Source organism: Rosa rugosa, chromosome 2 (genome assembly GCF_958449725.1).
Source record: "Rosa rugosa chromosome 2, drRosRugo1.1, whole genome shotgun sequence".
NCBI lineage: Eukaryota > Viridiplantae > Streptophyta > Magnoliopsida > Rosales > Rosaceae > Rosa > Rosa rugosa.
Genome location: NC_084821.1, coordinates 61,128,636 through 61,154,915, shown reverse-complemented (window position 1 = coordinate 61,154,915; position 26,280 = coordinate 61,128,636). Strand labels below are relative to the sequence as shown.

The window sequence follows — 26,280 nt, the reverse complement described above, 5'->3', positions numbered from 1 at the left end:
TCTTGTTTTTCACCTTCTGTCTGCAGAAGCCATGTTGAAAAGCTACAAATTGTAGCTTCTGAAAACCTGCTGTTGGGAGAAGCTAGAGTGACCAAAAGCAGCTTTTTAAGATTTTACCAAACACCTTGGATTAAACCCAAAAGCACTTTTGGTTCCAAAAGCACCCTAGGAAGCAATACCAAACTAAGCCTAATACTGCTAACACTGGTAACTTTGTTATACGTTAACACATTGTAGAATTTTCCTTATATTCAAGCATCCACGTAGTTCGATCTACTTCATATTATTGCTACGCTGCAAGTATTTGACCTACAATGACCGTGATATCATCCCTCTTACCTCCAATGTGCTCGACTCCGGCCTTATGAGCCGCAATTGAAAAAGGAGTCAACCTTCCTGCATCCTCGGAGTTGCGTAAAGCCAGCCTCTCTGCTATGATCCATGCCAACATCTCCGGTTCCACAAAACCTTCTATGGTATTCTCCTCCAGAACTTTCTCTATTTCTCCCGGCGACACATTGTCAAGTAACCCATCTGTCCCAAGAACTATGACATCTCCCGGCCGAAGTACCCTAACTTTAATCTCAGTAGCCGATTGGGGAGTATATCCTGATCCTGTCCCTAATTGAAGAGGACAGTTAAAGTAACTCTGTCGAATTGGCGAAATGTACACACACTTCTTGTCTCTAAACAGCATGAAACCACTATCCCCAACATTCACAGCATGCAAGGTTCTACCTTCGTTACTAAGAGTGACGATGCAAGCTGTTGATGTCCCAGCAATATTCTTGGTGTTTCCGTAGGCTTCATGCAAGATTTGTATCGGATCGACATCAACATCTCCAGATTTTCTATGTTGGTTATGTACAGCCATGACTGAGTTGTCCATGAGCTTCCTTGCATACTCTCCAGCATCTACGCCATACGTAGCCCACCCGCCAACACCATCCGCAACACCAATGGTGTTCTCTTTTGCACAAATGAAGTGAGCGTCTTCGCCTAGTAGCGATCGATTTTCACTTTCTTTGGGCAAATAAAAAGACCCACAGACCATCTTCAGTGTGGTTCCTTCTTTTAATGGAGTTGGGTCGCTCTCTAGCTGTACCCAAATGATTTCGGCAACCCTAGGTATCTTCGAGAGCCAATTCATAACCCTAGGTATCTTCGAGAGCCAATTCATCTCTTGTTGATCAGCTTCAACCTTGTGCTTTCCTGTTTCTGTTTCTTTCTTTATGTATGGATAAATATTCTTAATTACTTGAGATACAAGACTCTACCCAAGTTTCTTGAACACTGTTTGATTGGAGCAGTTATGTGGTGAGCACCATATATAAGACTCTAGAAGTCGAATCCTTCTCGTATTTGAAAAGCGGTGGTTTGGGGAACAAGTCCGAATGAAATAAGGTTTCCTAATCAAATCATGAACAAACAGTAAGAGGCGTTTAATCGTAGTAGCTAGTAATAATATGCTCAAGTACGCGCTTTAATGGATAAAAATAGTAAGAGGCATTGTTTTAAGGGGAAATGGTAGCTACTAGCTAGTAATATGATCGAGTGCGTGGTGAGGATAGAACTCCATCCTTTGCATGAACATAATGAGGCAGCAAAAGGAAGAACGAGCAGTAATGAACCCAAGAGGGCGTGAAAGACTGGTGCCATACTGCCATATATGTTAGTTAATTCTCTGAAAGTGATTTGGGTTTTTGAATTCGTTTTACTATAGATTCTTGCACAGCATTTATAAGGGTCTGGAATTTAGGTACTGTTTAATTTGTAATGTCCCGTCTATTCCGGTTTTCTTGGATTTGGAGGGATGCGAGTGATGCAGATCGTTATGATGCTCCTATAATTTCACAAAAGTGAACAATATTAGTCATTGCCAAAAAATTGGTCATGAAAAGTACCAAGAAATATAATGGCAATTGGCGTGAAAGATTTTCTACCTGTAATTTTGTGAAAGAAATAAATATACACCTCCCACCAAGTAATTACCTATAGCTATGTATGAATATGCTTTGAACGGTCCTAATAGAGTTACAATTTTGTTGTAAACCAAACCCAGTTTAGAGGATACCAGCACTTCCAGTCACTTATCTTCGTATTCAGGTTATCTATGAAAGATATCATGTGTGTCCTATCAGATAAGTTATAAACCCCAATCCTATCATGAGCATATATTTGTACTATAATCCGGATTCGGAAAATAAATGCAGTTTCCACTTCCCAGTCCAAAAAAACACCTCGTCTCTCACAATCGTTGAGTTATTTTATTAGCTTCATAGTGCCATCGAGGATCTGCCATGTCCAAAGATTATCTCTTCTTCAAGACTGTTCATCTCTATCCGGCCATTAGGTTTAGGACTAATTTTACAGACTTGAGCACCCAAAACGGAGCATTTTCAATTCATTTGCTAGATTCTTTAAAACAAGTAAAGATCTCACCTTTGGAAGACTTAAGACTTGATCAAGGGTGCATGGATCCTTCATGCACTTATGTCAAAGGGTGTTTCCAACTTCTACTTTCTTGCCATGGTAGTGATGGTACATCTTACTATTGCCTTGAGAAAGAACAACTAAATACTCGATACTTGTTGACCTACTAGTTGATTATGAATATTTGCATACACCTTCCCACTCCTCGCGGAACAGCACATTAAATTGAATGCCATAATCTCGGCATGCTTTCCAACTCCATCACTGGTCAGTTGGCCTGCAAAATGATATCCCGTGCCCTGCCATTGTTGCTACATTGCAATTAGAACTTGTCGGTCCTGAAGAAGCCACAAAGCCATGGATTTAGACCTGGCAGCATAATCCAAGCACCCATTGTTGTCTTCAAGAAGTAGGTTTTGTACTTGTGATCAGAAAGAGGCAACTGCTTGTCAAGGTAAGCATCAGTTATTATCATCCAGCGATCGACAAATACAGAGCAACAGTATATATCTTGAGGAATATATCTCTTTCAAAAACTCGAGTCTTGACTTGGATTATACAACATATAATTCCTTGTGACGATTAATGGAGATTAATTAGCAGATATCATCAGCCATGGAAATTGAGTAGCTAACCATTGCTATGCAAGAGGTACATATACAGCAGCAAAGTTTCCTAAATCAACTGGGGATAGCCGCGTTACTATCGTTTCGATAAATTCATGAGGAATGTGGGTCAAACTTGCAAAATGGTAGTAAAATGGGTCAACTTACAAGCAATTGCCAAACTTAATTTGTTCAGCTTTAGTATGAGGTTGCTGAAGCTAGTCTAAGACGTTAGAAGATGATACAATAGTTGCAATCTATTTTTGTAAACCATTTTTGTGCATTTTATTTATTATTTGATGAATTCTTTTAGTTCCATTTGACAAAATCAGCTCCGATACGAAAACAATTTATGGGATTGATTCCCATGAGGACAATTCCCTTGACACACAGGCATATAATCTCAAAAAGTTAAAAACAGAATAAGAAAGAAAAAAAAAAGTTCATGAAAACTCTGCTACAGCGATTGAGAAGATATTTTCAATCATAAACGATACAAAAGATTTTTTGGGTACAAAAGGGGTATATAAGTTGCTTGTACATATGAAATTCCTCAAATGAGGATTCCCCGTGCTTGTATTATTCTTATTCATAGACTTTGAAATGACAACTGATGGAAAGTACTGAAAGTCTGGAAAAGGGCTAGACCAAAGGAAAGATCAAGACAGTAAGCTCAATAGCGGTGTATAAGTTGCTTGTATGCATCTTTGTGCTTCTCGTAGTAGTCAAATTCTGCCTGCAGAAAGAATTAGGAAAAATACGAGTATTCGTCATTTGACAAACGGTATGCAAATATTTTCAACAATAAGAGAATTTATAGTTCAACAAACGGTATGCAAATCTTTTAGGAATAATATTTAAATCATACCTTGCGGACTCCCTTGATGGCAACCAATAGCTTTTCTCCAATGAACTCTTTGAAGAGATCATCTTCCTTTAATGCTTCTAATGACTCCAAAAGTGAAGTTGGTAACCTTTGTATTTCTCCTTCAAGGCTAGAAGGATTTGTATCTGTTAAATGACAAAATATCATAAAAATGTCAGCATACAGTAAAATATTCTTCCAAATTATCAAAAAGGTACACATTATGCATTAAAAAGACCACAACCTCAATTTTCTTCAATTGTCATGACCGAGTATATACTAAACTCATGACAAATCAATGCAGATAATGAAGAGAAGTAAAGAAGTTAATGTTGGAAAACATAATCAGTGACGAAAAAGTAGTTGTACTGTCAAAAGAACAAAGATTTTCATTTCCAGAAAATCTGTCGAACTGCATCATAATAGTAATCTAGTTCAGTGCAGATGACGCCTAGAGATTGAATAAGAATGCCCAAGAAGTGCTAGTGTTCAAGCTATAGAGAGAATGATCAATATATATATATATATATATGTGTGTGTGTGTACTATTAAGATTCCAAATGAATGATTACTACAAAATGTTGCTCACTTGCATAGAATGAGACTGACCAGAATCACCAATATGACTAATTAGAGCAATTTCAAGATCACATCTTATAGCAAGTCCATATTATCTAATGTTATGTAGTCTTACCAATAGGTTCAGGGAGACAAAGATGTCTCCTAAGACCATCAATGCCAGCAGCTAGTATTGCAGCCAAGCCCAAGTGTGGATTTGCACACCCATCAAATGACTTGATCTCAAAGTTGCTCACCAGACCAGCTTGAATTCCAGGTGGGCATGCAGTTCTTAATGGAGCTTCCCTGTTTTCTTTTCCCCAGCACTTGTATGCTCCACTCCAAGTATTAGGTTGTATCCGGTCATAACTACAAACATATAATATGATATATTATAATTAAGAGAAGATGATCCAATCAAAGAACTATTCAACTAGAATAACAGAAATGGGACAGTCTCACATATGATATTTCAGACTAAATTGTACACCCAAAATATTCTGGAAGCACAAACTTTACACATTTATATCCAGTCTAAGGTATTGATATTATATACGTTGTTCTACAAGTTTGTTTTTCAAGCTCTAAGAAGGTTTGGTAAAACTGATCCCTGAAAATGTAAAGACTCTAAATGAAAAGCTTGAGAAATTGGAAAAACAGGGTGACGAAAGTGGTATGTACAAGATGATATTACTATGCACTTGTAAGAACAAGGGAACAAGTGGCAGAGTCTGGCGGGAATGTGGGTACCTATTTGGAATTGGAGCTGTAAATGCCAAAATTGCTGGGAGATGATATAAAACCCCTGCCATAAATTCCTCCCCAACCTTGGACATTCCATGCTGCGAGGATCCACCAGATGCCATGAATACATTTTTGCCATTCTGCCACAAACTGAGATGTACATGGGCTCCAGAGCCAATCTCATCTAGCGCATACCTGCCCAAGAGACAACAAAGTTATGCAAAGCCTCTTACAATATGGAGCATGAAGACTAAAACAATATTTCCACGTAACTCATGAGGATGCAATTTTACAGACTGAGACATGTAAGAAATATTATTCACCAGAATTCCCAAATACAAAAATTATTTCAATCTAGTTGAAATGAACAGCTTATTGCAGTTATATATGTAGCTATGTATGGCAAAATTAAGAACCTACTTTGGGACAAAGGTTGCCAACAATCCGTGTTTCCTTGCAATGGCCCTAATAACTTCACGGGTATAAATCAAGTTGTCAGCAGCATGCTGGCAAGCTGTGTGCCCTAGAACCACCTCAAATTGACCTTTCCCACTTTCTGCATGTAACTACAGTTTGTAACAAGGATATAAAAGTAAGTAAAAATTAATGTAAAATCTTTTTTTTTTTTTTTTGTTGAACAAGAGAGAGAGAGAGAGAGATACTACTAAAGTTGGCTACTAGACAGATCAGACCTGTGTCCGTCTGTGTGTATGCATGTTTTATTTTTCTATTACAAAGTTGATCACACGTCCCTCAAGGGAATGTTCAAGCTATCAAGCATCAACTACATATACAGATATGCCTGGACCAAATAAAAAAATAAAAAATCTTGACAAACAATAGATCATGGAGAGAACTATATTTCAACAAGAAAAAGCTCAGTTCACCAAAAAATCGAGATCAAATAAAGAAACCCCTATAGATGTACATCCTTAGATAAGTCTTAGTCATGTGAAATGGTAGATTTTTACTAAATGCAGTACAAATTTTGAAAATGACAGCATTTGCTACCTGTGTCAATTTCAAACTGGAAGGATACTCTCTCCTTGGTTTTTTTCACCAAAGTTCAAGTTCGCATGGTTGTTTTAAGGATGCATAGACCTTAGAAGTTAGTAGGAACAATAACAAATGATAAAGACCGGATGGATATATAGCTCCAATAAGTTAGCCAAGGTGGATTAATTCAAAGGACAATTTTCTTCATACAAATATAAGAAGCAATCACAGCATGAGTTTTCTTCTGCACCTGTTCTACAGTAATATTCAAGGACTGGAGAGCAGCAAGAACTTCGTGAAACAAAGGGGAAGCAGCATCATATGATGATGGGGAACAGTAGGGTGTTGAGTCAAATGGTACCCATTCTTCTTTCCCGTCCCTGCGCAAGTTTTATTTGAGTACCACAAGTCACAATGTGTGCACAATGTCCAAATTACAAACTTACCTAGATATGGGAGTATCTCCTACCTTAGCACACTCTTCAAGAGAAAAAATTCATTTTCAAATCCTGCATTCATTACCTGCACAAATAGCATTTAAATTTGAATCCCACCTATTGACAAGTAACTCCCTATGACAACATGTGAGAGGGAATCCTTTCTATAGGAAATCCCTATGACCACTTTTTTTTATAGAATATACACCCCTAAGCCTCTCTTCTCAAGGGAATGAGACAAAAATAGCATTGAAGTTGATATCAAAGTAATAGGTACGCAAGATACAAACAATCTAACATACCAAATTAAATTCATCTTTCAATATTTTTGAAACCCTCCGTAAGGCCTCTCTTGGGCAGTATTCCCATGCTTCACCTGGTTTAAGATGCATGTTGGCCAAAACCATTTCCTCTTGTTCTACCCTGTCGAGGAAAATACTAATATTTAATAAAGTAGTCAAGAACCATGCTATCAGATTCAGGAGCAGTGCACTTCGTAAATGAAAGTTCATCCTCTATACCTGGAAAATATTGCATAATAATAAATTAAGTTTGTATAACTGATAAATTCAAGCATTTGAGCGTAGCTTGTTATCAACCTAAATACAATTTTAACAAAATCCATTGCAAAAGAAGAATTTTTGACTACTCATACAATTAAAAATAATAAGCTAAAAAGACAAATTGTTAATCATACTATCTCTAAACCCAAAAAATTTTACTTAAGCATATATACACAGTTTACCAAGAGAAGATATACTTTTCTGAAACCTCAATAAACCTGCTTAGTACCATGGAATTCTCCATTTAGTCGATAAATCAGGCATGAGTCTGATCTCACCCACTCCAGTCAAATTAGTCTCATCAGCTGGACCATCAGTGAAAGAAGTCATTCCCATGCAAGCAAAAGTCAAACCAATGCCATTTTTTGTAACGATGTCATTGAACCGCTTAGCAGGAACAACCTGAATCAATGATGAACAACAAATAAGTCAAATGAAATCAACATAATTAATCAGTTCAAATTCAAGCATACAAAGGCAGGGTAGTACATATGCAGGGTTGTGCATCTGGTATGCTTGCTATAGTGCTATAGAGTACGCTGACAATGAAATTGATGAAGCATAAATAGCAAGCAGTTTCACAAGCGATGTCCCAATATATATTAGTAAATTAAGCACGTGACTTTACTTGGTAGAAGGCAGAGTAGCATGAGGTGAATTTTTTTAGCTTAAAATAATTATTTGTTTTGTCTATGGAAAGCATAGGTGTTTTTCTGAATTCTGAATGCAAAATTTTACGGATAAGAAGCAACAGAAATACATCTATTTTAACAAAGAAACTGAAAATTAAAGGAACTCACACGACATCTTTGTTGTCCTGATGCATCAGCCCAGAAAACACGAACAAGTGAGACATGATTTTCCGAGTCATTACTCTTCACCTTCACAAAGTTAGAGGATACACTATTGGCTGGACCAGAAGATTTGACAGAACTATCAATTTTGTAAAACTGAACTGCATTTTGTGAAAAGATGTCTTTAACAGCCTCAATAGCTTCCGGAATTGAGAGATCACCATCAGCACAGGCATCACATAGAACTGAAAAGACAACGTCACGTGCCTTTTTTGCACCTGTCAATCACAAATATGTATGCGCCAATGCTCATAAGTATCTCTGTAGACTAAAATTATCATGATCAAGAGTAATGCAATGGTAAATTGATATTCACTTTAACAGACCTAAGTAGAAAGTTTCAGGAAATGCATATCCATCAGTGCTGAACATGACCTGCAAATGAATTACATCGGACATTTTTATAAGTGCAAAAGCATGTGCATGGCCATGTACATACAGAAGAAACATCTTTTCCCCTTACAACTCACTAGAAGACACTTCTAGAAAGTAGAAACAATAACATGGACAAGGTTCAGAAAATAATCTGGAGTCTATTAAGAAGAAGAATCACATATACCCTTGCTGTAGAGTATACTCGACATCTGCTTTTATTTCATACACTAATGCTTAACATCTTGTACAGTGGCGAAAACACTCTCTATGTGTCTTAGAATGCATATTTTCATTACTTAATCTTTCTTTCAGGCTTCGACTAAACATACTGTTACCTTCTTAATTGGAGCAAGCTCCAAAAGTTCTTTTAGTGAAGATACCATCCCGTGGACACTGAGCTTGGGTATAGCCAAGCCAAAGTCGAGGTAGACCTGTATGTGAAAACGCTTATCATCCTCAATGACCTGCCAGTTTACATTCAATGCCCAAAAGACTATTTTAATTCAACGAAACTGCAAATGTCACCTGGGGATAAACAGAGGCTAGATATGATGCTTCCTTTGAAAACGGGTAGGATGCATGTAAAAGAACAATGCGGCTTTTAGAAAATCTCTTGTCCTCAAGCACAGCCCGGAGATGAAGGGGATTGGATAGCCTCAAGTCCAAATCTTTGTCGCCAAAACTAGTTACAGGTCAAAAGTGTCAGTCAATTATATGCAAAGAACATACAACTTTGAACAATCACAGAATCATACAGATCACCTATAAACTTTTGCATCCTAGTTCAAAATAGGTTAGAGAAGTAGTACTAGTACTTCGAATCATAAAATTTGGTTGGCAACTCCTGAAAATGGATAAGCCTGTGAATCTATTTCCTTCACATTTCATTTCAACATTAGTGCATGTTTTTCTTAAATTGACCCCAAGTTTCTTACATGAAAGAAATAATCAGCTAATAGACAAAAAAAAAATTCCAGATGTTTCTATTGTATTAGCAGTAATCATTCCAACAATGCAAAAACCAATTTGATAATTGCAATACTCTCCATTACCCTGTGTGTATCTGCATTGGCAAGTCAAAAAGTAGAGCAACCTCCAAACTACGAGTGAAAATATAGTCGATAAAACTTTTATTTGATATGCGAACAGGCTTTCCAGCTGCAGAGATAGAATAATCAGCATATGTTCCAGTTAACACAGATAAAACAGCATCTAAATGCAGTACTCACCCTGTATAACCTCAGAAAGACCTTCCTCAACATCTTTCCTAGTGACATGTGTACTAATTTCCAGACCGCTGCGATATGCAGCTATACTTTTCAAGCCAAAAATGTTATCAGCAAATGTGGCATAGACGTTAAGAAAATCAACTCAACCGAGGAGTTCATTTTTATATCATTCTAGGAAAAGGTGACAGAAAATACAACACAACCTTAACTATAAGGATATGACTTCAACTTTCCAACAAATGCTTCAGTGAACACATCCAATGTCCAAGAAGATCCACCTGGCAACTCCTAAAAGAAACACAAAATAACAAAAAGTCAAAAATGAATATCACTTGTAGTCCAGACTCCACAAAATAAACCCCTCACAACCAGAGACCATAGATCCTCTGCTGCGCAAATGACACCTCAATTCGCAACTACGTACATATCCGAAAGAACATACAGGACCTGGTACACCATTCAATTACAACACGCGCAACCAGAAATTAAAATTCAATTTAACATTTAGAGTGAGCACATCAAAGGAGTCTCCACCTCACTAAGAATCTGCTCAGCCAGAGACTCAATCCTCAGAATTCTCCCAACCACAGGAGCGAAACTCCTATGCCAATCTATGTCATGCATTTTGTCCAGCCTCAGTCCATCATCAATAAGTAACGCAGTGATTCTCGCAGCCTCAAAGCATCTGGAGCTAATGGCCTCCAATCCGGCGACTCTCCGATGATCCTCAACCGCATCCAAGCACTTGTCACAGCCGTACAGCTCCGCAACCTCCTTCAAACTTCTCTGCAAACAATTTGACTCTTTGACTTGCGTTTGACCAATGGAATTTAATTGAGATCGAGAACTGAACTGACCTTGAAGGAGAGGGAATAGGGTGCGTAGGATAAGGCATCGGCGTTGGCTTCGGAGAAGGCACTGATGAAGGGGAAGGAGGAGTCGGTGGCGACGATGTTGTGGGCGTGGGCGTCGACTAGCTCCGCCTCCTCCACCGCCGTCCGCAGCGCCGTGAAATCCATCTCTCTCTCTCTGACTGTCGGTATACTGAAGCGGCAGCGTGGAGTCTAGGCTACCTCAATGGCTTTTAATCTCCAACCCTTGTAGCCAAAGCCAAAATGAAACTTGCTATCCAAGCTGATCATCTCCAGATTCTCCACAGAGGAAAAAGTAGATAGTCAAAATGACTCTTACGTCAAAAGGGATTCCAAAATGACCAAGGAAACGAAAGTCGTATTGGAGCTGTGGGGCGTGTCTATTTATTTAATTCAAAATGGAAGGCCAGATTGATTGGTACAAATAATGAAAAGTAAATATATAATGGGTTTTTATTGTGAATAGGGTCTGAATTTTTATGAATCGGACACACACAGTAGTACCCAAACTTTTAAAGTCTTTCTAAATTTATCCGGCAAAAATCTAAGTATACCCATCAATATATTTATTTTTAAATATCTTTATTTATGTCTAATTAAACACAGTAATTATTCCTAGAATACCCTCATAAAATATACCCAGCAACTGCTCTGCAGACGCTGTTCTACTTGTCGACTTCAACAATTTTGATTCAGCCATGATCCATTGAACACACTGATAAGTTACTTTCACATCTTTTTATTATCCAGTTCATCGCCGTCATGATTAAGGAGGTCGCTAAGATTATTCCTTCAACTGCCTATCGTGGATTCGTGGTCTAATTCAGTTTTCTATCTTCATCTCATTCCTTCAAAACTTCATTTACCAATTTGCCGGAAGAGAACGCACTCCACGCGCTTGAAACCTAGAGAACGCCATCTTCTGCCTGTGTCCCTGTCCGGCTGCGCCTCGGCGCTGGTGATGGCTTCTGGCCTAGCCGGCGCACGATGTGTGTGGCCTGACTGGTGTCCTGTTTCACGGGCGGTCTCGAGAGCTAGGTTCGGGAGGTGGGGTTTTGCTCTGTCTCTTTCGGTTGAAGGACGAGGCTGTGTTGTGGCGGTGGGCCGGGATCGGAGTGGGATCGGTGGGGGAGCGAGTCGGTGCGGCGATTTGTGGCTGTCCGTGGTCGGCAAGATGGGTTCAAGGGCTGGCTGGAGAAGATCGAAGGCTAGTTGGTAGGGATCGATGGTTTGGTGGACAGTTTGATGGTCGTGCTTCGACGCCGGATGTCGGGCTTCCCTTTTTCAGTTGGTGTCAGGTGGAGATCGTGGAGGTTGGAGCGGCCCTCAGATTGTCGGAGGACGACGGTGAGGTGACTGTTTGGACCCAAAATGAACATTTTGGCCTGACAAGGCACGTCTTGGAGAAATTGAGCCAATATCAGTGGCTCAAGCTATATATTGTCGACAAGCTCGAAATATATATTTAGAGGCTAAATAAAGCCTACTATGGAAGTATGACAAGTCAACTTTAGCATATTTTCCTACTTCGGCTAGGAAAAACCGAGCTAGACAAGGAAGGAGGGGTGGCAGACTAACCAAATGAAATCAAAATGTGCTGAAACTTTCCAGATCCATTCTAGACAGCCCAAGGATCATTTCTTATGAAGAGTGCAAGAGCTTTTGTTGAGTGGAAGGCCTTCAAACAATCAGCCCAATTTTCTACATAAGCAAAACTGGAAAACTGGACCTGTAAGAGGTCCAGCAGCATTTTCGGCCCAACCACATGGAATAAAAATATGAAAATTTGTCAGGATGATCTACACTCATAGTGGAACATTTCATATGAAGAAGTCGAAGGCATATAATGAAGTCTTGTTGGAGAAATAATTGAAGGAATAAAGGGGCAGAAACTGACCTAAAACCAGCTCAATATTCACATGTTCATGTTTCCTACCCACATGAAGAAAGCTAGATGCTTTTCTTCTTTTCCTTGGATATATTTTTCAAGACAATCTCTTTAATAGATCATCATCACTTTCATGTTTTTGCACCTTCATGTCTTGCTTTCATTTCATCATTTCTCTATCTTTTCCATATTTTACAAATCACTTTCATACTCCACTTTCATTATTTTTCTTCCACTCATCATTTCACTCTTCTTTTTCTTCCCTATATAAACACCTTCTCTTCTCATTCTAACAAACACATTCACATTCAACAACAACATCTCTAAGATGATCTAAGTTCTCTCTAGAGCAAACCTCTCTAAGAGCAACTCCTCTCCCTCTCTTTCTCTTTCTCTCTCTCTTACCGGTGATCACACTCCTAGTCCTAGTCTTCTCAGAAGCCGACTTTCAGTGTCACGAAACCCTCTGTCAACGTGCTTCGGTCCTAGTCTCCTCGGGAGCCGACGGTAGTGCCGCGACCACAACGATTACAGAACCAGCCAAGCAAGGGTAACGCCCTAGCAACCCAGCCAAGCTAAAGTCACGCTTTAGCAAGTTCTCCTCACTTCCCGGTGGTTCTCGCTCTGCTCGATCTACAACATCGAGTATCGATTTGGTGATTTTCAAGAAGCTCAGCAAAAGTCCTCACCACGAGGCACAAAGAATCCCACGATGAGGTTGGTGCTCTCCTCGTCCACAATTGCTTGAAAAGAAGTCAGGTCAAGGGACATCCCCGACGACCGCACCCGAACGGTGCTGGCACGCCCGCGCAAGAAAAGAGACTGTTGACCAGCTGCAGCAAAATTGGAGCCAAACATTTTGGCACGCCCAGTGGGACAAGGTTAGAATTTTTTCTTTTGAAGACATTCAACCACCGGGCTTCAAAACAAACATTTTGGCACGCCCAGTGGGACAGAGCTGTAAATCACACCACATTCAACCACCGGGCTTCAAGCCAAACATTTTGGCACGCCCAGTGGGACAAGGTTAGAATTTTTTTTCTCTTGAAGACATTCAACCACCGGGCTTCAAAGCCAAACATTTTGGCAAACCCGGTGGGACAAGGTTAGAAATTTTTCTCTTGAAGCACATTCAACCACCGGGCTTCAAAACAAACATTTTGGCACGCCCAGTGGGACTACACTAGAGTCTTTTTGCATTTGTTCGCCATCATTGAGATGCTAGGGGAAAATCTTTACCAAAAGAAATTCCTAAAGTAAATAGATGGTCAATGTTGCCACCACTGGCGATACTGCCATTAATGATGAGTTTATGCCTATTCCCATCCCAGAGGGGGCAAGCATTGATGAACAGCTCGCGATCATCATGGCCAACATCGAGAGGAATAAAGAAAAGCAAGCCAGGGACATGGCCATTTTGATCGCAAAAACAAAGCAGAGGTTTCGCGATTGGGACCTAGAAATTGAGCAGAACGCTCGAGAAGAGGTCGTTTATGAGACTAACTTGCCTATAGGTGGCAATCAACCTAAGGGTCTCACTGGTGAGTCACAGCCTTACACAGAGGCTGTGCATGGAAAAGGTCATCAACAAGATTGTTCTTCTGACAATACAATTGTCGCTGAACAAATATCTGATTTCTCCACTGATCAAGCCAAATACGTGGCTACTGATCAGATGCATGGGGGGCAAGATGGAGCCCATGTTCATTCTGTTGATCACCAAAAGGAATTTCTTAAAAATTCTAATAGCCAAGCGGTGATTAAATATGATCTAGGCGACCTAATTGTTGTTTTTGAGGCTCTTGATCATGAGAATTCAAACCAACAAGTGGTCGTCTATAATGGCCAATCTGTGGCTAATTCTATGCCAACAAAGATACTTGGGGGGCAAGATTACTCCTCCTACGAGCCAAATTGCTTCCAATTATTCGACGAGAAGTATCTTTGTTCTTTTCCTACAAGCTCTCACAGGAGAGATTTTTACCCTACAAATTTTGATACATCAGAGCTTGGAATGAAGCATAGATGGCCTCCCCCGTGGTCTTCTAGAGGTTAGCCAAACATGGTGATGCTAGCTTCTTTCTTTCTTTGCTTTTAATTTTCTGTTAATTTTTTCGTTTCTAGTGAATTTGGTAAGGGGTTGTGAATCATAACGGAATAGGTGAAGTCTCTTTTGTTAATATTGGCCTAAACTCCTTATTGGTGCCTAGTTCAGGTCCCTTAAGGTTAAGGGCGGCTTTTATTAACACTTGTTGAACTGTCTTCACACTTATGACCTTTCTTATCTTAGTAAGTATAGCCTATGTGAAATGGTGTCTAGAAAGGGGACAACGTTCATGACAGGTTCTTGAATCCAGAAGTGCGTGCAAATGGGCCTAAACCACTATGTGGGAGTAGCTCATGCCAAAATGGATTCTGCCTCTCTTGTTCGCCCTCCCCCACCTGGCCATTTCAGTAAGGTTGCCCAAAGGATTTGAAAGAAAATTTGTGTCTAGACGACTATACTTGGGCCGCATGTCTAAACCTTGATTCACATTGTCTTATTAAATTCAACTACTTATAAAAAAAATAATAATAAAAAAAAAAAAAGGGACTAGCAGCATGTGAGGAGCGATTTTTTGAGGAGTTAGCTATTATTAGAGGATTAATAGCATGTGGGGAAACCGAACAGTTTCCGAGGAGGTAACTGTTCTTTTCACGAGATTATTTTTCATGACTGATGTTTTTCAACGAGTGATTAATGCCTTAAATCTCGGAAAAGAAGGGATTATTGACGTGTAAGGAGACCGAACAGTTTTCGAGGGGGCCTACAGAGATTGGCCCATGAAGCTCAATTTCAAGCAAAGTTCCTCCACGCGGAGATTCGCCCCAATAGCACTAGCTTCGGCCTGAGTGGCCCGTTCTCTGAGATGGGCCAGGTTGCGGCCCATTTCTTCAGAAGCAGCCAGAGGTTCATCGAGTTGGGCTTCTTCTGTAGCAATCGCGTTTTCAACAAAGGCTAAACCTGTATGGAGGTCCTCGATCCGAAGTTTGAAGTCGGACCTTTGGATTTGTAGTTCCCGCAGGCGGTTGGTTCGCTCATTTAAAATACCGCGAGAGATGTCCATTTCTCGAGAGAGGCTATTCAAAGCCTCTCGAGTGTCGTGAGCCTGGGCGTTCGCGGCCGGTTGACGTTGGTGGGCCTCACCAAGTTCATTCAGCAGATCGTCAATGGCACTAAATTGCTGCAGGGTCAATGCCTTCTCCTGGCAAAGATACCTTAGGGCTTCAAAGACTCGCGAGAGGATGTCAGTCTCCAATACCTGAGGACCCAGATGTTCGTGAAGCACCATCTTAGCCTCATCCACAGCAGAAGGAGGAGTTACCTCTAACACCCTCATCAATCTCTCGAATCTGGTAGGAGGCGGCGGAGGCGCCACAGGATCACGAACCACCAATGCAAAAGGGTGGACAACTTCCTCAGTTTCTTCATCTTCAATAGGTTGGTCTGTCCCTTCAGCCGCGGGAGAATCTGGAAACTCAACTCGCGGCTCACCATGGGCAAGTGGAGTAGATTCAAGCACAGGGCCCTCGGCTTCGACGGTTGTCTCATTTATTCTCAAGACTTGGGGGGCACCACCACCGTCAGTATCATTTTTCATCTCTTGGGCGACTGTCCGACTGATAGGACCCTCAACGTTTGTAGCCACCTCCTCGGTACAAACAGAATCCTGGTTAGATTCAGAAATGTCAGAGAGTGGGGTTGGATCAAAAGGGAAATGGAAAGCATTGGCCAACAGTGGCTTACCTCTCGAGTTGTCGGGTCAATATCTGGTACGTGGTCACCAAGAGGAAGAGGCCTCACTTCATTCACCTCTTGGACCTTTAGTGCCGCGAGAATCTCTGTCGTCATCAGTTCCTCATAAGCGGCAGAATCCTCAGAGTGGCTTTCCACACTTTCATGCTCCGAGGAGTCGTCATCGGAGATCGTTATTAGAATGGTAGGACCTTGCAGATGCTCTGTAGATGTGGGAGACGGAAAAGGCGCCACGGGGTTAGTTGATGCTTGAACTAGCGAGAGAGTTGGCTTTTTTGCAGTGGCTGAGGGTCCAGCCTCGCTCAGGCGAGAGGGATTAGTGGTCCTTTGACGGACCTGTCAAAAGATACATAGTGAAGATCCTGCCCAGATTCTAAAATTTAAAAAGGATAAGACGGGGTCGGAGTTTACCAATCGCATTCCCAGAGGTTCGTCATCTTCAAAACTCTCTTCGACGAATTGAGCTCGATCGCGTTTGCAAGCAAAGACAGCAGTGGCCTGTACGAGAAAAGAGTCATAACTCAAAAAGAGGGGAAGCACCAAATATACAAGTTTGGGATCATTCTTAACTAAATTACCTCAGCGGGATCTTCATCATGCGAAAACTCTCCCTCAGAAGTCTCCTCTGCTATTGCCTTTTGTTTCCCCGCCTGAACAGAGGCTATCCTGCTCCAGGTAGTTTGCTGCAAAACACACTCAGGAATAAGAGCGAGAAAATCAACACAAGAAAAAAGAATGGTGAAGAAAGACAAAAACTTACTGTTGCCCTAGGCTCGTGGATTTGTATCCCTGGACGCGATGAGCGAGAAGGTAGAATAGGTCGCGGGGGTTGTGCTGCAGGGTTGGAGAAGCGCTCAAGAATCTTGCGGTCCTCCGGACCAGGACTACTCATGCCACGAAAGATCAGGACGAAGAGTTCGTCATGTGGCAGGTCCCAACAGTTCACGGACACTTCTTTCCACCAATCAGCATAATCATCGTCGACATCGTTGAGGGGGTACAGCGCTCTGACCCAAGGGGGAATCACTATCAAAGTAAACTGACTCTGAAAGGGGGCAGACCCAGGTGGGGATAATCTCCGCCAAGAGGTGTAGTAATTGGCAGAATCAACCAGAGGCCAGGGTACCAACTGGGCCAACCCAAATTGGCGAGCAAAATGGTTAGGGGCATAGAGCTCATAACTTACGCGTTCAGTGGCAAGACGAATATCCAAGCAGGAGATGGCGCGACGAAAGGTCAGGAAGGCTCTTTCGCTATGATCCCGTCCACTGGGCAGAAAGCCATCATCAAGGGGAGGAGGGAATCGCCTAGAAAGGACCATTTTTGGGTCCGGCATCTCTCCCAGCAAGTACAAGTAAATAAAACACTCGGAGTAGGGTGGAGCTCGATACCTTACGTTGCGGCAAAGCCAGTTCCCCAAAAGGGAATCAACTGGAGGTTCCTTTGGAATATCACCGCGACGGAAGAGAGGGAAATAAATCTGCAGCCAAAAGGCAAGGATCCAGAAGGGGCCACTAATTTCGGTATCAAATGGGCGCATTACGGCTCTATAAAGGGAGCGATATAACGCACCCAATACAGGTTGCCCAAGGCCAACGCAAATACCATTGTAGAGAGCAGTGGCCAGAGAATTCCAAGGTCCAGTAGGTTTGTTGGAAGAAGTGCAAAAGATAAATTTGCAAAGCCAGAATTCCAGGAATGCGATACCTCCTGTATGGTCACGCCGAGTGCAGTAATATTCGCGCCAGGATGGGTAGGATCTGCTGTGATGCCCTCGACCAGCCATATCCATTCTCAAAGAAAATTGAGTGCCATCAAACTGACCATGCACATAGGGGTCAAAGTCAATGGGCAACCCCGTGATGGTAAGAACATCCAGCAGAGTTATGCTCATTTGCCCAAACCGGAAATCGAATGTATTGCTGGAGGTGTTCCAGAAGCAAAGAGCGGCAGCTAGCGGTGCAGGGCTAGTATTATTGGGAAGACAGAAGCATAGATCGATGGTTTGGGTGATACCCACCGCATCCCATAGGGCCAAATCTCTCGCTCGGACCTCCTGATACCAAATATTTTCCTCGGGAGCGACGGTAGGCCAGTAGCCCACTTTCCTCCTTGGTCCCCAACTGCTAAAATCACCAGGCACCTGCCGAAGAGCCGCTATGGGACGGCGGATGGGAAGCCCATAATAGGCCATAGCATCATCTGGCAAACGATCGCGAGGTGTGGGATCCAGACTCGCTTGACTATCACCGCCACCAAAGCCCATCAGTCGACTTCTCTCCTCTCCGTTCTGACTTCTACATCGAACACTCATGTTAGTTCGCCAGGCGAATGCGGCTTTCTCAATGATTTCATCTGCCTGATCGATAACGAATGGTTTCTTGGATGCCATTTCTAGGTCGCAAGGAATACTTCTCCAATACGCTTTGATTTATAGCTCAAATATGTTTGGAGATTAATTTATTAGCTGGGCCAGTGAGTGGCCCTAGTTGATAATTAATGAGTCATTATTCCATCTTGAGAATCGCATCTAAGGCGACAGTGAAGATACTTCTCCAATACGCTTTGATTTATAGCTCAAATATGTTTGAAGATTAATTTATTAGCTGGGCCAGTAAGTGGCCCTAGTTGATAATTAATGAGTCATTATTCCATCTTGAGAATCGCATCTAAGGCGACAGTGAAGATATTCCACATTTTCCTACCACCGCAGGGCCAGCATAGTGGCCTGATGTTTTTTAAAACATGATTAAAACCGATGCGGTTTTAGATGCTAAAGTTGCAGCAAAATATGGTGGTTTCAATTGGTCACACGTCATGATGACGATAGCCATGATCCAATCATCCTCTTTGGCATAAGACTCGCGAAGGATTAAATGAAAGCAAACAGTTTGCTATTTTGCATCTTATTTCGCCAAGTACTATAGGCCTTGATCTAGCCAGGAAAGCGGCTCCAACACCTACATTTGAAAAAATCAACAGAGAGCCAGCAAACAAGGTAGATACTTGTTGCTATACACATGGCGAAGCTACCACCAAGGAAGAGAAGGATCCTCATTCGCGATCAAAAGCAGTCTCCTTCGCATGGGGGGCACGCTAAAGTTTTGATTGCCTACAACCTGCCCAAGTTTCGCTAGATCCATGGGGGCAATAAAGTTGACAAATGAAGCGTCAGTTCATGCCAAAGGCAATTCAGTAGTGGCATTCAAGCTTTATGGCCTATTTAGAGGCCTATATGGAAACAGTCAAGCCAATACAAGTGGCTTTGGAACAACGACTTTGAAGCAACGACATTATAAGAGTAGTGTTGATTCAAGACCTCTTTAGTCAAGACGAGGACCTTTGACTTCGAGGTCTGGGGGGCAATGTTTGGACCCAAAATGAACATTTTGGCCTGACAAGGCACGTCTTGGAGAAATTGAGCCAATATCAGTGGCTCAAGCTATATATTGTCGACAAGCTCGAAATATATATTTAGAGGCTAAATAAAGCCTACTATGGAAGTATGACAAGTCAACTTTAGCATATTTTCCTACTTCGGCTAGGAAAAACCGAGCTAGACAAGGAAGGAGGGGTGGCAGACTAACCAAATGAAATCGAAATGTGCTGAAACTTTCCAGATCCATTCTAGACAGCCCAAGGATCATTTCTTATGAAGAGTGCAAGAGCTTTTGTTGAGTGGAAGGCCTTCAAACAATCAGCCCAATTTTCTACATAAGCAAAACTGGAAAACTGGACCTGTAAGAGGTCCAGCAGCATTTTCGGCCCAACCACATGGAATAAAAATCTGAAAATTTGTCAGGATGATCTACACTCATAGTGGAACATTTCATATGAAGAAGTCGAAGGCATATAATGAAGTCTTGTTGGAGAAATAATTGAAGGAATAAAGGGGCAGAAACTGACCTAAAACCAGCTCAATATTCACATGTTCATGTTTCCTACCCACATGAAGAAAGCTAGATGCTTTTCTTCTTTTCCTTGGATATATTTTTCAAGACAATCTCTTTAATAGATCATCATCACTTCCATGTTTTTGCACCTTCATGCCTTGCTTTCATTTCATCATTTCTCTATCTTTTCCATATTTTACAAATCACTTTCATACTCCACTTTCATTATTTTTCTTCCACTCATCATTTCACTCTTCTTTTTCTTCCCTATATAAACACCTTCTCTTCTCATTCTAACAAACACATTCACATTCAACAACAACATCTCTAAGATGATCTAAGTTCTCTCTAGAGCAAACCTCTCTAAGAGCAACTCCTCTCCCTCTCTTTCTCTTTCTCTTTCTCTTTCTCTTACCGGTGATCACACTCCTAGTCCTAGTCTTCTCAGAAGCCGACTTTCAGTGTCACGAAACCCTCTGTCAACGTGCTTCGGTCCTAGTCTCCTCGGGAGCCGACGGTAGTGCCGCGACCACAAAGGTTACAGAACCAGCCAAGCAAGGGTAACGCCCTAGCAACCCAGCCAAGCTAAAGTCACGCTTTAGCAAGTTCTCCTCACTTCCCGGTGGTTCTCGCTCTGCTCGATCTACAACATCGAGTATCGATTTGGTGATTTTCAAGAAGCTCAGCAAAAGTCCTCACCACGAGGCACAAAGAATCCCACGACGAGGTTGGTGCTCTCCTCGTCCACAATTGCTTGAAAAGAAGTCAGGTCAAGGGACATCCCCGACGACCGCACCCGAACGGTGCTGGCACGCCCGCGCAAGAAAAGAGACTGTTGACCAGCTGCAGCAAAATTGGAGCCAAACAGTGACGATGGCCAGGCTCCGGTGGAGGGGAGGCACGATCGGTGGCGGGGCAACGCAGCAGCTGACTTGGGCCGGGAGAGTTGGTCACGACCCACTTGCTGATCTGGTTTCTTGGGCTGGGATTCTGCATATGGGCCCGATCTGGTTTCTTGGGGGTTGGGTTCACTTCGTGGGCCCTGCCTCAGGTTTTATTTTATTCATAGTTGTTATTTACTTATGTTGTTTAGTTTATTTGCGCTTATTGCGAGTAATAAGTCTCTACACAATATGTGTAGGGTTAGTCTGGCTTTGTCCCTGTGTGTGCACTCAAAGTGTCTTGTCTGCTCTGGGTAGGCGGCGAGTTCCTTGCTTTGTCAAATGGTCGCTACCTCCTAGTGGCAGGGTGAAGCTACGTGTCGTCGGATTTATCTTCCGGCGGCAACATAGTAGGAAAGCTGTGAGTATGGTACTTATGCTACGTTGTAATCGAGTTACATATCGAGTTATCTTTCCGTTATGTCACCGCTATGTCGAAGCAAATAGAGTCGCCAGTAGAGCGCTCTTTGCTAGTTGGTGCCTTGTTGAATACAGTTATTTGGTAGAGACTCATGATAGGATTTCAGGATGTTCTCTATATGCTTATTGTAATCAGGGGTTTAGGTTTAATGTCCCCCCCTTGTATTCAATAGTTTCATTAATCAAGGCTTGAGGGCAGCCGCACCAGCCCTTTATTCAAAAAAAAAAAACTTCATTTACCAATCGAGTCGACATGAGCACAAATAATTAAGTTTCCGCAAATTTTTGATGTTTCACTCAAATCAAAATTCAAAGCTTCTCCATCAATTTAAAATATTCAATACAAAAGAGAAAAACAAAATCACTTCACACTTCATTTTTGTCTAATCTGGGCAAGCCATTCAAAGTCCTTACTGATTGAGAAAGTTGCTTTACTTCATTCACTTCACTTTTAATAGTGCTTTTATTATAAACTTGTCGTTGGGATTGAAAACTTCAAATAGGAACTGGGGGATTGATGGAGATACCAGTTATAAAGAGCTGGGCAGGTTTTGTTTGTCAATTAGTTTCTTTTTGCTGGGTATATCGTTTTCAAGAGGGGAATATTTTGGAGAAATCAGTTTGTTTACTTTAATTATTTAGAAATAATATTTATTGCTGGATTTATTTAGATTTTTGCTTGATACATTTAGAAAAACTCAACTTTTAAAGTGATCAATTAGATACCTAGACTCTAAAAATTATACCACTCAGATACCTCTGTTAGGGCAACTCCAACCATTGGGTGCCATACCAGAACTGAGCTAAAAATGAGACTTTTCATCTCCAACGGGCCAATTTAGGGGGATCTGGTTCTGGAATTATAGGACTTGGCCCTAAACCAAGTCTCATATATGAGACTTTTTCAGAACCGAGACCCGTGTACAGTGTATTGGGGCCACAAGTTGGGCTGTGGCAGCCCAAGGCCGGACGAAACGCGCGAGAGAAGAAGAAGATGGTGACGCTGGGCTGGAGGGAAGAAAAGGGATGAACGCGCGCGTGGTGCGTTGGAGGAAGAAGAAGACTGCAAATCAGCTGCTGCTGTGGGCCCCGCCTGACGATGCTGTCCCCTGCCGACCGTTTTGTACTGTGCAATGGTCACGAGAAGGACAGCTCAGATCTGTCCATTTTGAATATGGACGGCTCTGATGTCGTCCTAATATTTTTTTTTTTTTTTTTACTATAACGGATATATATTTAATCCAAGGGCTCAGATTGGAGGAGAAAAAATGATCAATGGCTCTTGTTAAATTGAGGATGATTAATTCCATTTTTAACTGAAAAATTAAAAAAATTTATCAGAAAATAGGGAAAAAAATATATACCCGTTGGAATAGTAAATATTAGGAAATTCTATAAATACCAATTCATTCTTTCCTAATTCCTCACACCAAACATCCTCCATTTCGTTCAAAATTATTCATTTATTTTGCCATATTGTTGTTCTTAAATTTTGTTTCTCTTGGAAAAAATGGCTCCTAGAAAGGATTCTTGGAGGCACAATGAAGAAGTTATTCTTTGCCAAGCTTGGATCACCGTTGGTGGTGATAGTGCTGTCGGAACCGATCAAACGTCGGATTTATTATGGAATCGTATTGCAGAGGAGTACAATGCACACAAACCGGCGGATTGTGTAACTAAAACACCTTCTAGTTGTAAGGCTCGTTGGAAAAAAATCAGTCCAGCATGTATGAAGTGGCGGCAAGCTCTTAACAAGGTCGAGACTTTTCAACGACGAAGCGGTGAAAATATGGAGGACGAGGTAATTTATTTATTTGTCATGTAGTTGTGAAAAGTTAAATGTTGTTATATAGTTTATTACTCGATTTATATTAAGCTGTCTATTTTTGTTCTAATATTTTATTTACTTAATATTGTATGTAGCTCATGAATGTTAAGTCGACATACTACGACATGGAAGGTAAAGATTTCTTGTTTGAGCATTGTTGGGTTTACTTGAAAAATACAGAAAAATTTGGTCATATGCCAACAATGGAAAATACCAACCACAGTGTTCGTACTCCTATCGACTTGGACGACAGTGGAACACCGAAAAATGAGGAGGGTGCCACTTCATCAAGGAAGGCACGTCCTAAAGGACAGAAAGCTCAGAAGCTAGCTAAGAAAAAAGGCTCCCAACAGGATGCGGGTGACCTACGAAAGCAAATGCAACAATTTCAAGAACAATGTGAGCGCGAGTACCAACAAAGGCAACAACAATTTGAGGAAGGTCAACTAATTGAGCAACGCGCTGAAGATGCCCGCACGATGATGGTGGATCCATCAATATTTACTCCAAGAAAGAGGAGTTATTGGGAGAGGAAGCAACAACAGATAATTGATAAGGAGACAGGAAACTCAAGCATCCCAGAACAATCTCAAGATCCTACACCCCCGGAAGGAGACGACACAAGCTTAGCCACTTATGATCCAGTTCATGAGACATCTTGGATGTAATCAATATTAGTTTATATTATTGTGGTTGTTGTTGCTATTTGTTAATTGCTTTGAAGTTTATATCATCTTCGTAATAAAGCGACGCAATAATTGATTTAGTTGTTGCGGATTGAGATCAACATCGGTGTCAATTACTGGTCTAGCATATATCTCTGCTTTCCTTGGTCTGGTTGGGATATCATCCGGATCAAATGGCTCTGCTGCATCTTCATCATGTTCATCTTCAACAATCATATTGTGCAAGATAATACATGTCATCATGATGTATTGAAGGTTCTCTTTACTCCACCCACGAGCTGGTCCTCTTATGATTGCCCAACGAGCTTGGAGAATACCAAATGCTCTCTCCACATCTTTTCTGTATGCTTCCTGCATCCTTGAGAAATGTTGTGTCTGCGGACTCCTTGGGTTTCTAATTGCTTGTACGAATGACCCCCATTTAGGATATATGCCATCAACTAGGTAATAAGTTTGGCCATAGTGCCTATTACTTACCTGGTAGCTCACTTCAGGGGTTTCACCAAGGCATGCCTCATTGAACAACGGTGAACATCCAAGGACGTTAATATCATTTAGGGAACCTGGAAGTCCGAAGAATGCGTGCCAAATCCAAGTATCGTAGGAGGCCACCGCTTCCAAGATGATTGTCGGCTTCCCCTTGTAGCCAGTATACTGCCCTGCCCATCCGCTGGGGCAATTTTTCCACTGCCAGTGCATACAATCAAGGCTCCCGATCATCCCCGGGAATTCCCTTTCTGCAGCTTTGTCGAGTAGCCGTCGCAAATCTGCCGGTGTTGGTTGGCGGAGGTAAGTCTCATGGTACACATTCCAGATTGCTTTCGTGAAGTGCTCAAAAATCTCAATAGCAGTGGACTTCGCAATATCTAGGTAATCATCACAGAAGTCAGCTGTGATGCCATACGCGAGCATCCTCATGGCGCATGTAAGCTTTTGTTCAGTGGACAAGCTGACTCTCCCAGTAGCATCTCTTGTCTGAACAAAATATGGGTCGTAGTTGGCCACGTCGTGCATCATCCTGTCAAAGACCCAAGGTTGCATTCTATATCGCCTACGAAATATGTTTGGTTCATACCTACACGGATCCGTGAAGTATTGAGCTTTGAGTCGAAGATCCATAATCTCTCGATCCCTGGCCTTATAAGTACGACCTTCCGAGGAACCACCCCATTGTGAATCCTCATCTTCCAGCTCTTGGATTTGCAAGGAAGCGGCAGACATCATCATGGCTCTTCGACGGTTTCTCGTGACGGCCTCTTCTTGATCTTTCTGCAACCATTTCGTCAAACGATTCATTGCAGAAACGGTTTGACAAAATCAAAACGAAAAGAATATGGAGATTTGTAGGCTTCAGATATGAGAAGGTTTATGAATTTGTGAGAGATGAGGATGACAATGACCTCATATTTATGGACGGTTTGAAATGATATCATCAAATAAGATATGAGTACACGTGGCGGTCAAAGACTCAACCGAAATTTGGACGGCCAATTAGGGATTGACACGTGGCTCATGAAATCACATCCAAATTCGGTTGTTTGTCATATATGCCGACACAACACATCAAAATATCTTCTAAATAGTTCGCTCGTTTGTCATACATGCCGACACAACACGACAAAAATATTTATTATGAATTTTTTTAAAAAAAAATAATAATTAAATGATAAGAATAATTTTTACATTTTATGATAAAAATTAAAATTAAGATTTTTACCTTATTTAATTAAATTAACATATTTTTAATCTAATATTCATAAACATTATAATCATATACTATTTTAATCAAGAATAGTGAAAATAACACCCCCATATAACACCTCATTGTTGGAGATGAGAATGAGTCTTATATGAATAGTACAACAAGGGGGTGCTAAAATGAGAATAGCACCCCCAAATAGAACCTCCTTGTTGGAGTTGCTGATAGCAGCATTTTAATGTGGTATTTTAATAGTTAATTCCTCACATTTTGCTTAGTTAATTCCTTAACGAATCGATTTTTAACTTAATTTCTATTTTTTTAGGTACATTGGAGTAGATGATGATGAAATGAGCATTAGGTCCATAATTACCTATAAATGATGGAGAAAAATGGAAATGTACTAAAAGGTCAATTTTACACATTTTTCTACTCCGGCTAGGAGAAACCAAGCCAAGCAAGGAAGAAGGAGCGGCCGCCGGACCAAATGAACTTCAAATGAGCTGAAACTTTCCAGATCCATTCTAGACACCCAAAGGAACATTTCATATGAAGAGTGCAAGATCCAGATAGAAGTGGAAGGCCTTCAAACAATCAG

At 41.3% G+C, this 26,280-nt stretch overlaps 4 protein-coding genes across 4 annotated transcripts; 1 reads left to right on the top strand and 3 right to left on the bottom strand.

The window, feature by feature from the left end:
- Positions 1 to 289: 289 nt before the first annotated feature.
- LOC133731212 (probable protein phosphatase 2C 55) lies at positions 290 to 1,054 on the bottom strand. Its single transcript, XM_062158638.1, has one exon. The coding sequence runs from the start codon at positions 1,052 to 1,054 to the stop codon at positions 290 to 292; it is 765 nt and encodes a 254-aa protein (XP_062014622.1).
- Positions 1,055 to 3,480: 2,426 nt separating this feature from the next.
- LOC133729047 (protein fluG-like) lies at positions 3,481 to 10,887 on the bottom strand. Its single transcript, XM_062156527.1, has 18 exons — positions 10,517 to 10,887; positions 10,194 to 10,445; positions 9,881 to 9,947; positions 9,660 to 9,776; positions 9,483 to 9,588; positions 8,956 to 9,112; positions 8,766 to 8,861; positions 8,382 to 8,430; positions 8,002 to 8,273; positions 7,431 to 7,603; positions 6,941 to 7,061; positions 6,671 to 6,723; positions 6,452 to 6,581; positions 5,626 to 5,771; positions 5,212 to 5,400; positions 4,598 to 4,830; positions 3,907 to 4,049; positions 3,481 to 3,774 (listed from the first exon to the last, which is right to left on the bottom strand). The coding sequence occupies exons 1-18, from the start codon at positions 10,676 to 10,678 to the stop codon at positions 3,712 to 3,714; spliced, it is 2,529 nt and encodes an 842-aa protein (XP_062012511.1). The 5' UTR covers positions 10,679 to 10,887; the 3' UTR covers positions 3,481 to 3,711.
- Positions 10,888 to 22,915: 12,028 nt separating this feature from the next.
- LOC133731211 (glutathione S-transferase T3-like) lies at positions 22,916 to 23,965 on the top strand. The gene is made up of 2 exons (XM_062158637.1): positions 22,916 to 23,270; positions 23,393 to 23,965. The coding sequence occupies exons 1-2, from the start codon at positions 22,980 to 22,982 to the stop codon at positions 23,963 to 23,965; spliced, it is 864 nt and encodes a 287-aa protein (XP_062014621.1). The 5' UTR covers positions 22,916 to 22,979.
- A 57-nt stretch (positions 23,966 to 24,022) lies between these two features.
- Positions 24,023 to 25,279, bottom strand: LOC133731210 (protein ALP1-like). The gene has a single exon (XM_062158636.1). It carries the CDS (start codon positions 25,277 to 25,279, stop codon positions 24,023 to 24,025), a length of 1,257 nt encoding a protein of 418 aa, XP_062014620.1.
- Between the last annotated feature and the right edge of the window lie 1,001 nt (positions 25,280 to 26,280).

What these genes read in the sequence shown, in the direction of transcription:
- LOC133729047 (XM_062156527.1), bottom strand. Translation starts at nt 10,678, where the DNA reads ATGGATTTCACGGCGCTGCGGACGGCGGTGGAGGAGGCGGAGCTAGTC. An exon ending in CCAATGCAGATACACACAGG is followed by an intron (nt 9,113 to 9,482) that starts GTAATGGAGAGT and finishes ACCTGTAACTAG; the next exon opens with TTTTGGCGACAAAGATTTGG. An exon ending in CAGGACAACAAAGATGTCGT is followed by an intron (nt 7,604 to 8,001) that starts GTGAGTTCCTTT and finishes TCATTGATTCAG; the next exon opens with GTTGTTCCTGCTAAGCGGTT.
- LOC133731210 (XM_062158636.1), bottom strand. Translation starts at nt 25,279, where the DNA reads ATGAATCGTTTGACGAAATGGTTGCAGAAAGATCAAGAAGAGGCCGTC.
- LOC133731212 (XM_062158638.1), bottom strand. Translation starts at nt 1,054, where the DNA reads ATGGTCTGTGGGTCTTTTTATTTGCCCAAAGAAAGTGAAAATCGATCG.
- LOC133731211 (XM_062158637.1), top strand. Translation starts at nt 22,980, where the DNA reads ATGGCTCCTAGAAAGGATTCTTGGAGGCACAATGAAGAAGTTATTCTT. An exon ending in GTGAAAATATGGAGGACGAG is followed by an intron (nt 23,271 to 23,392) that starts GTAATTTATTTA and finishes TATTGTATGTAG; the next exon opens with CTCATGAATGTTAAGTCGAC.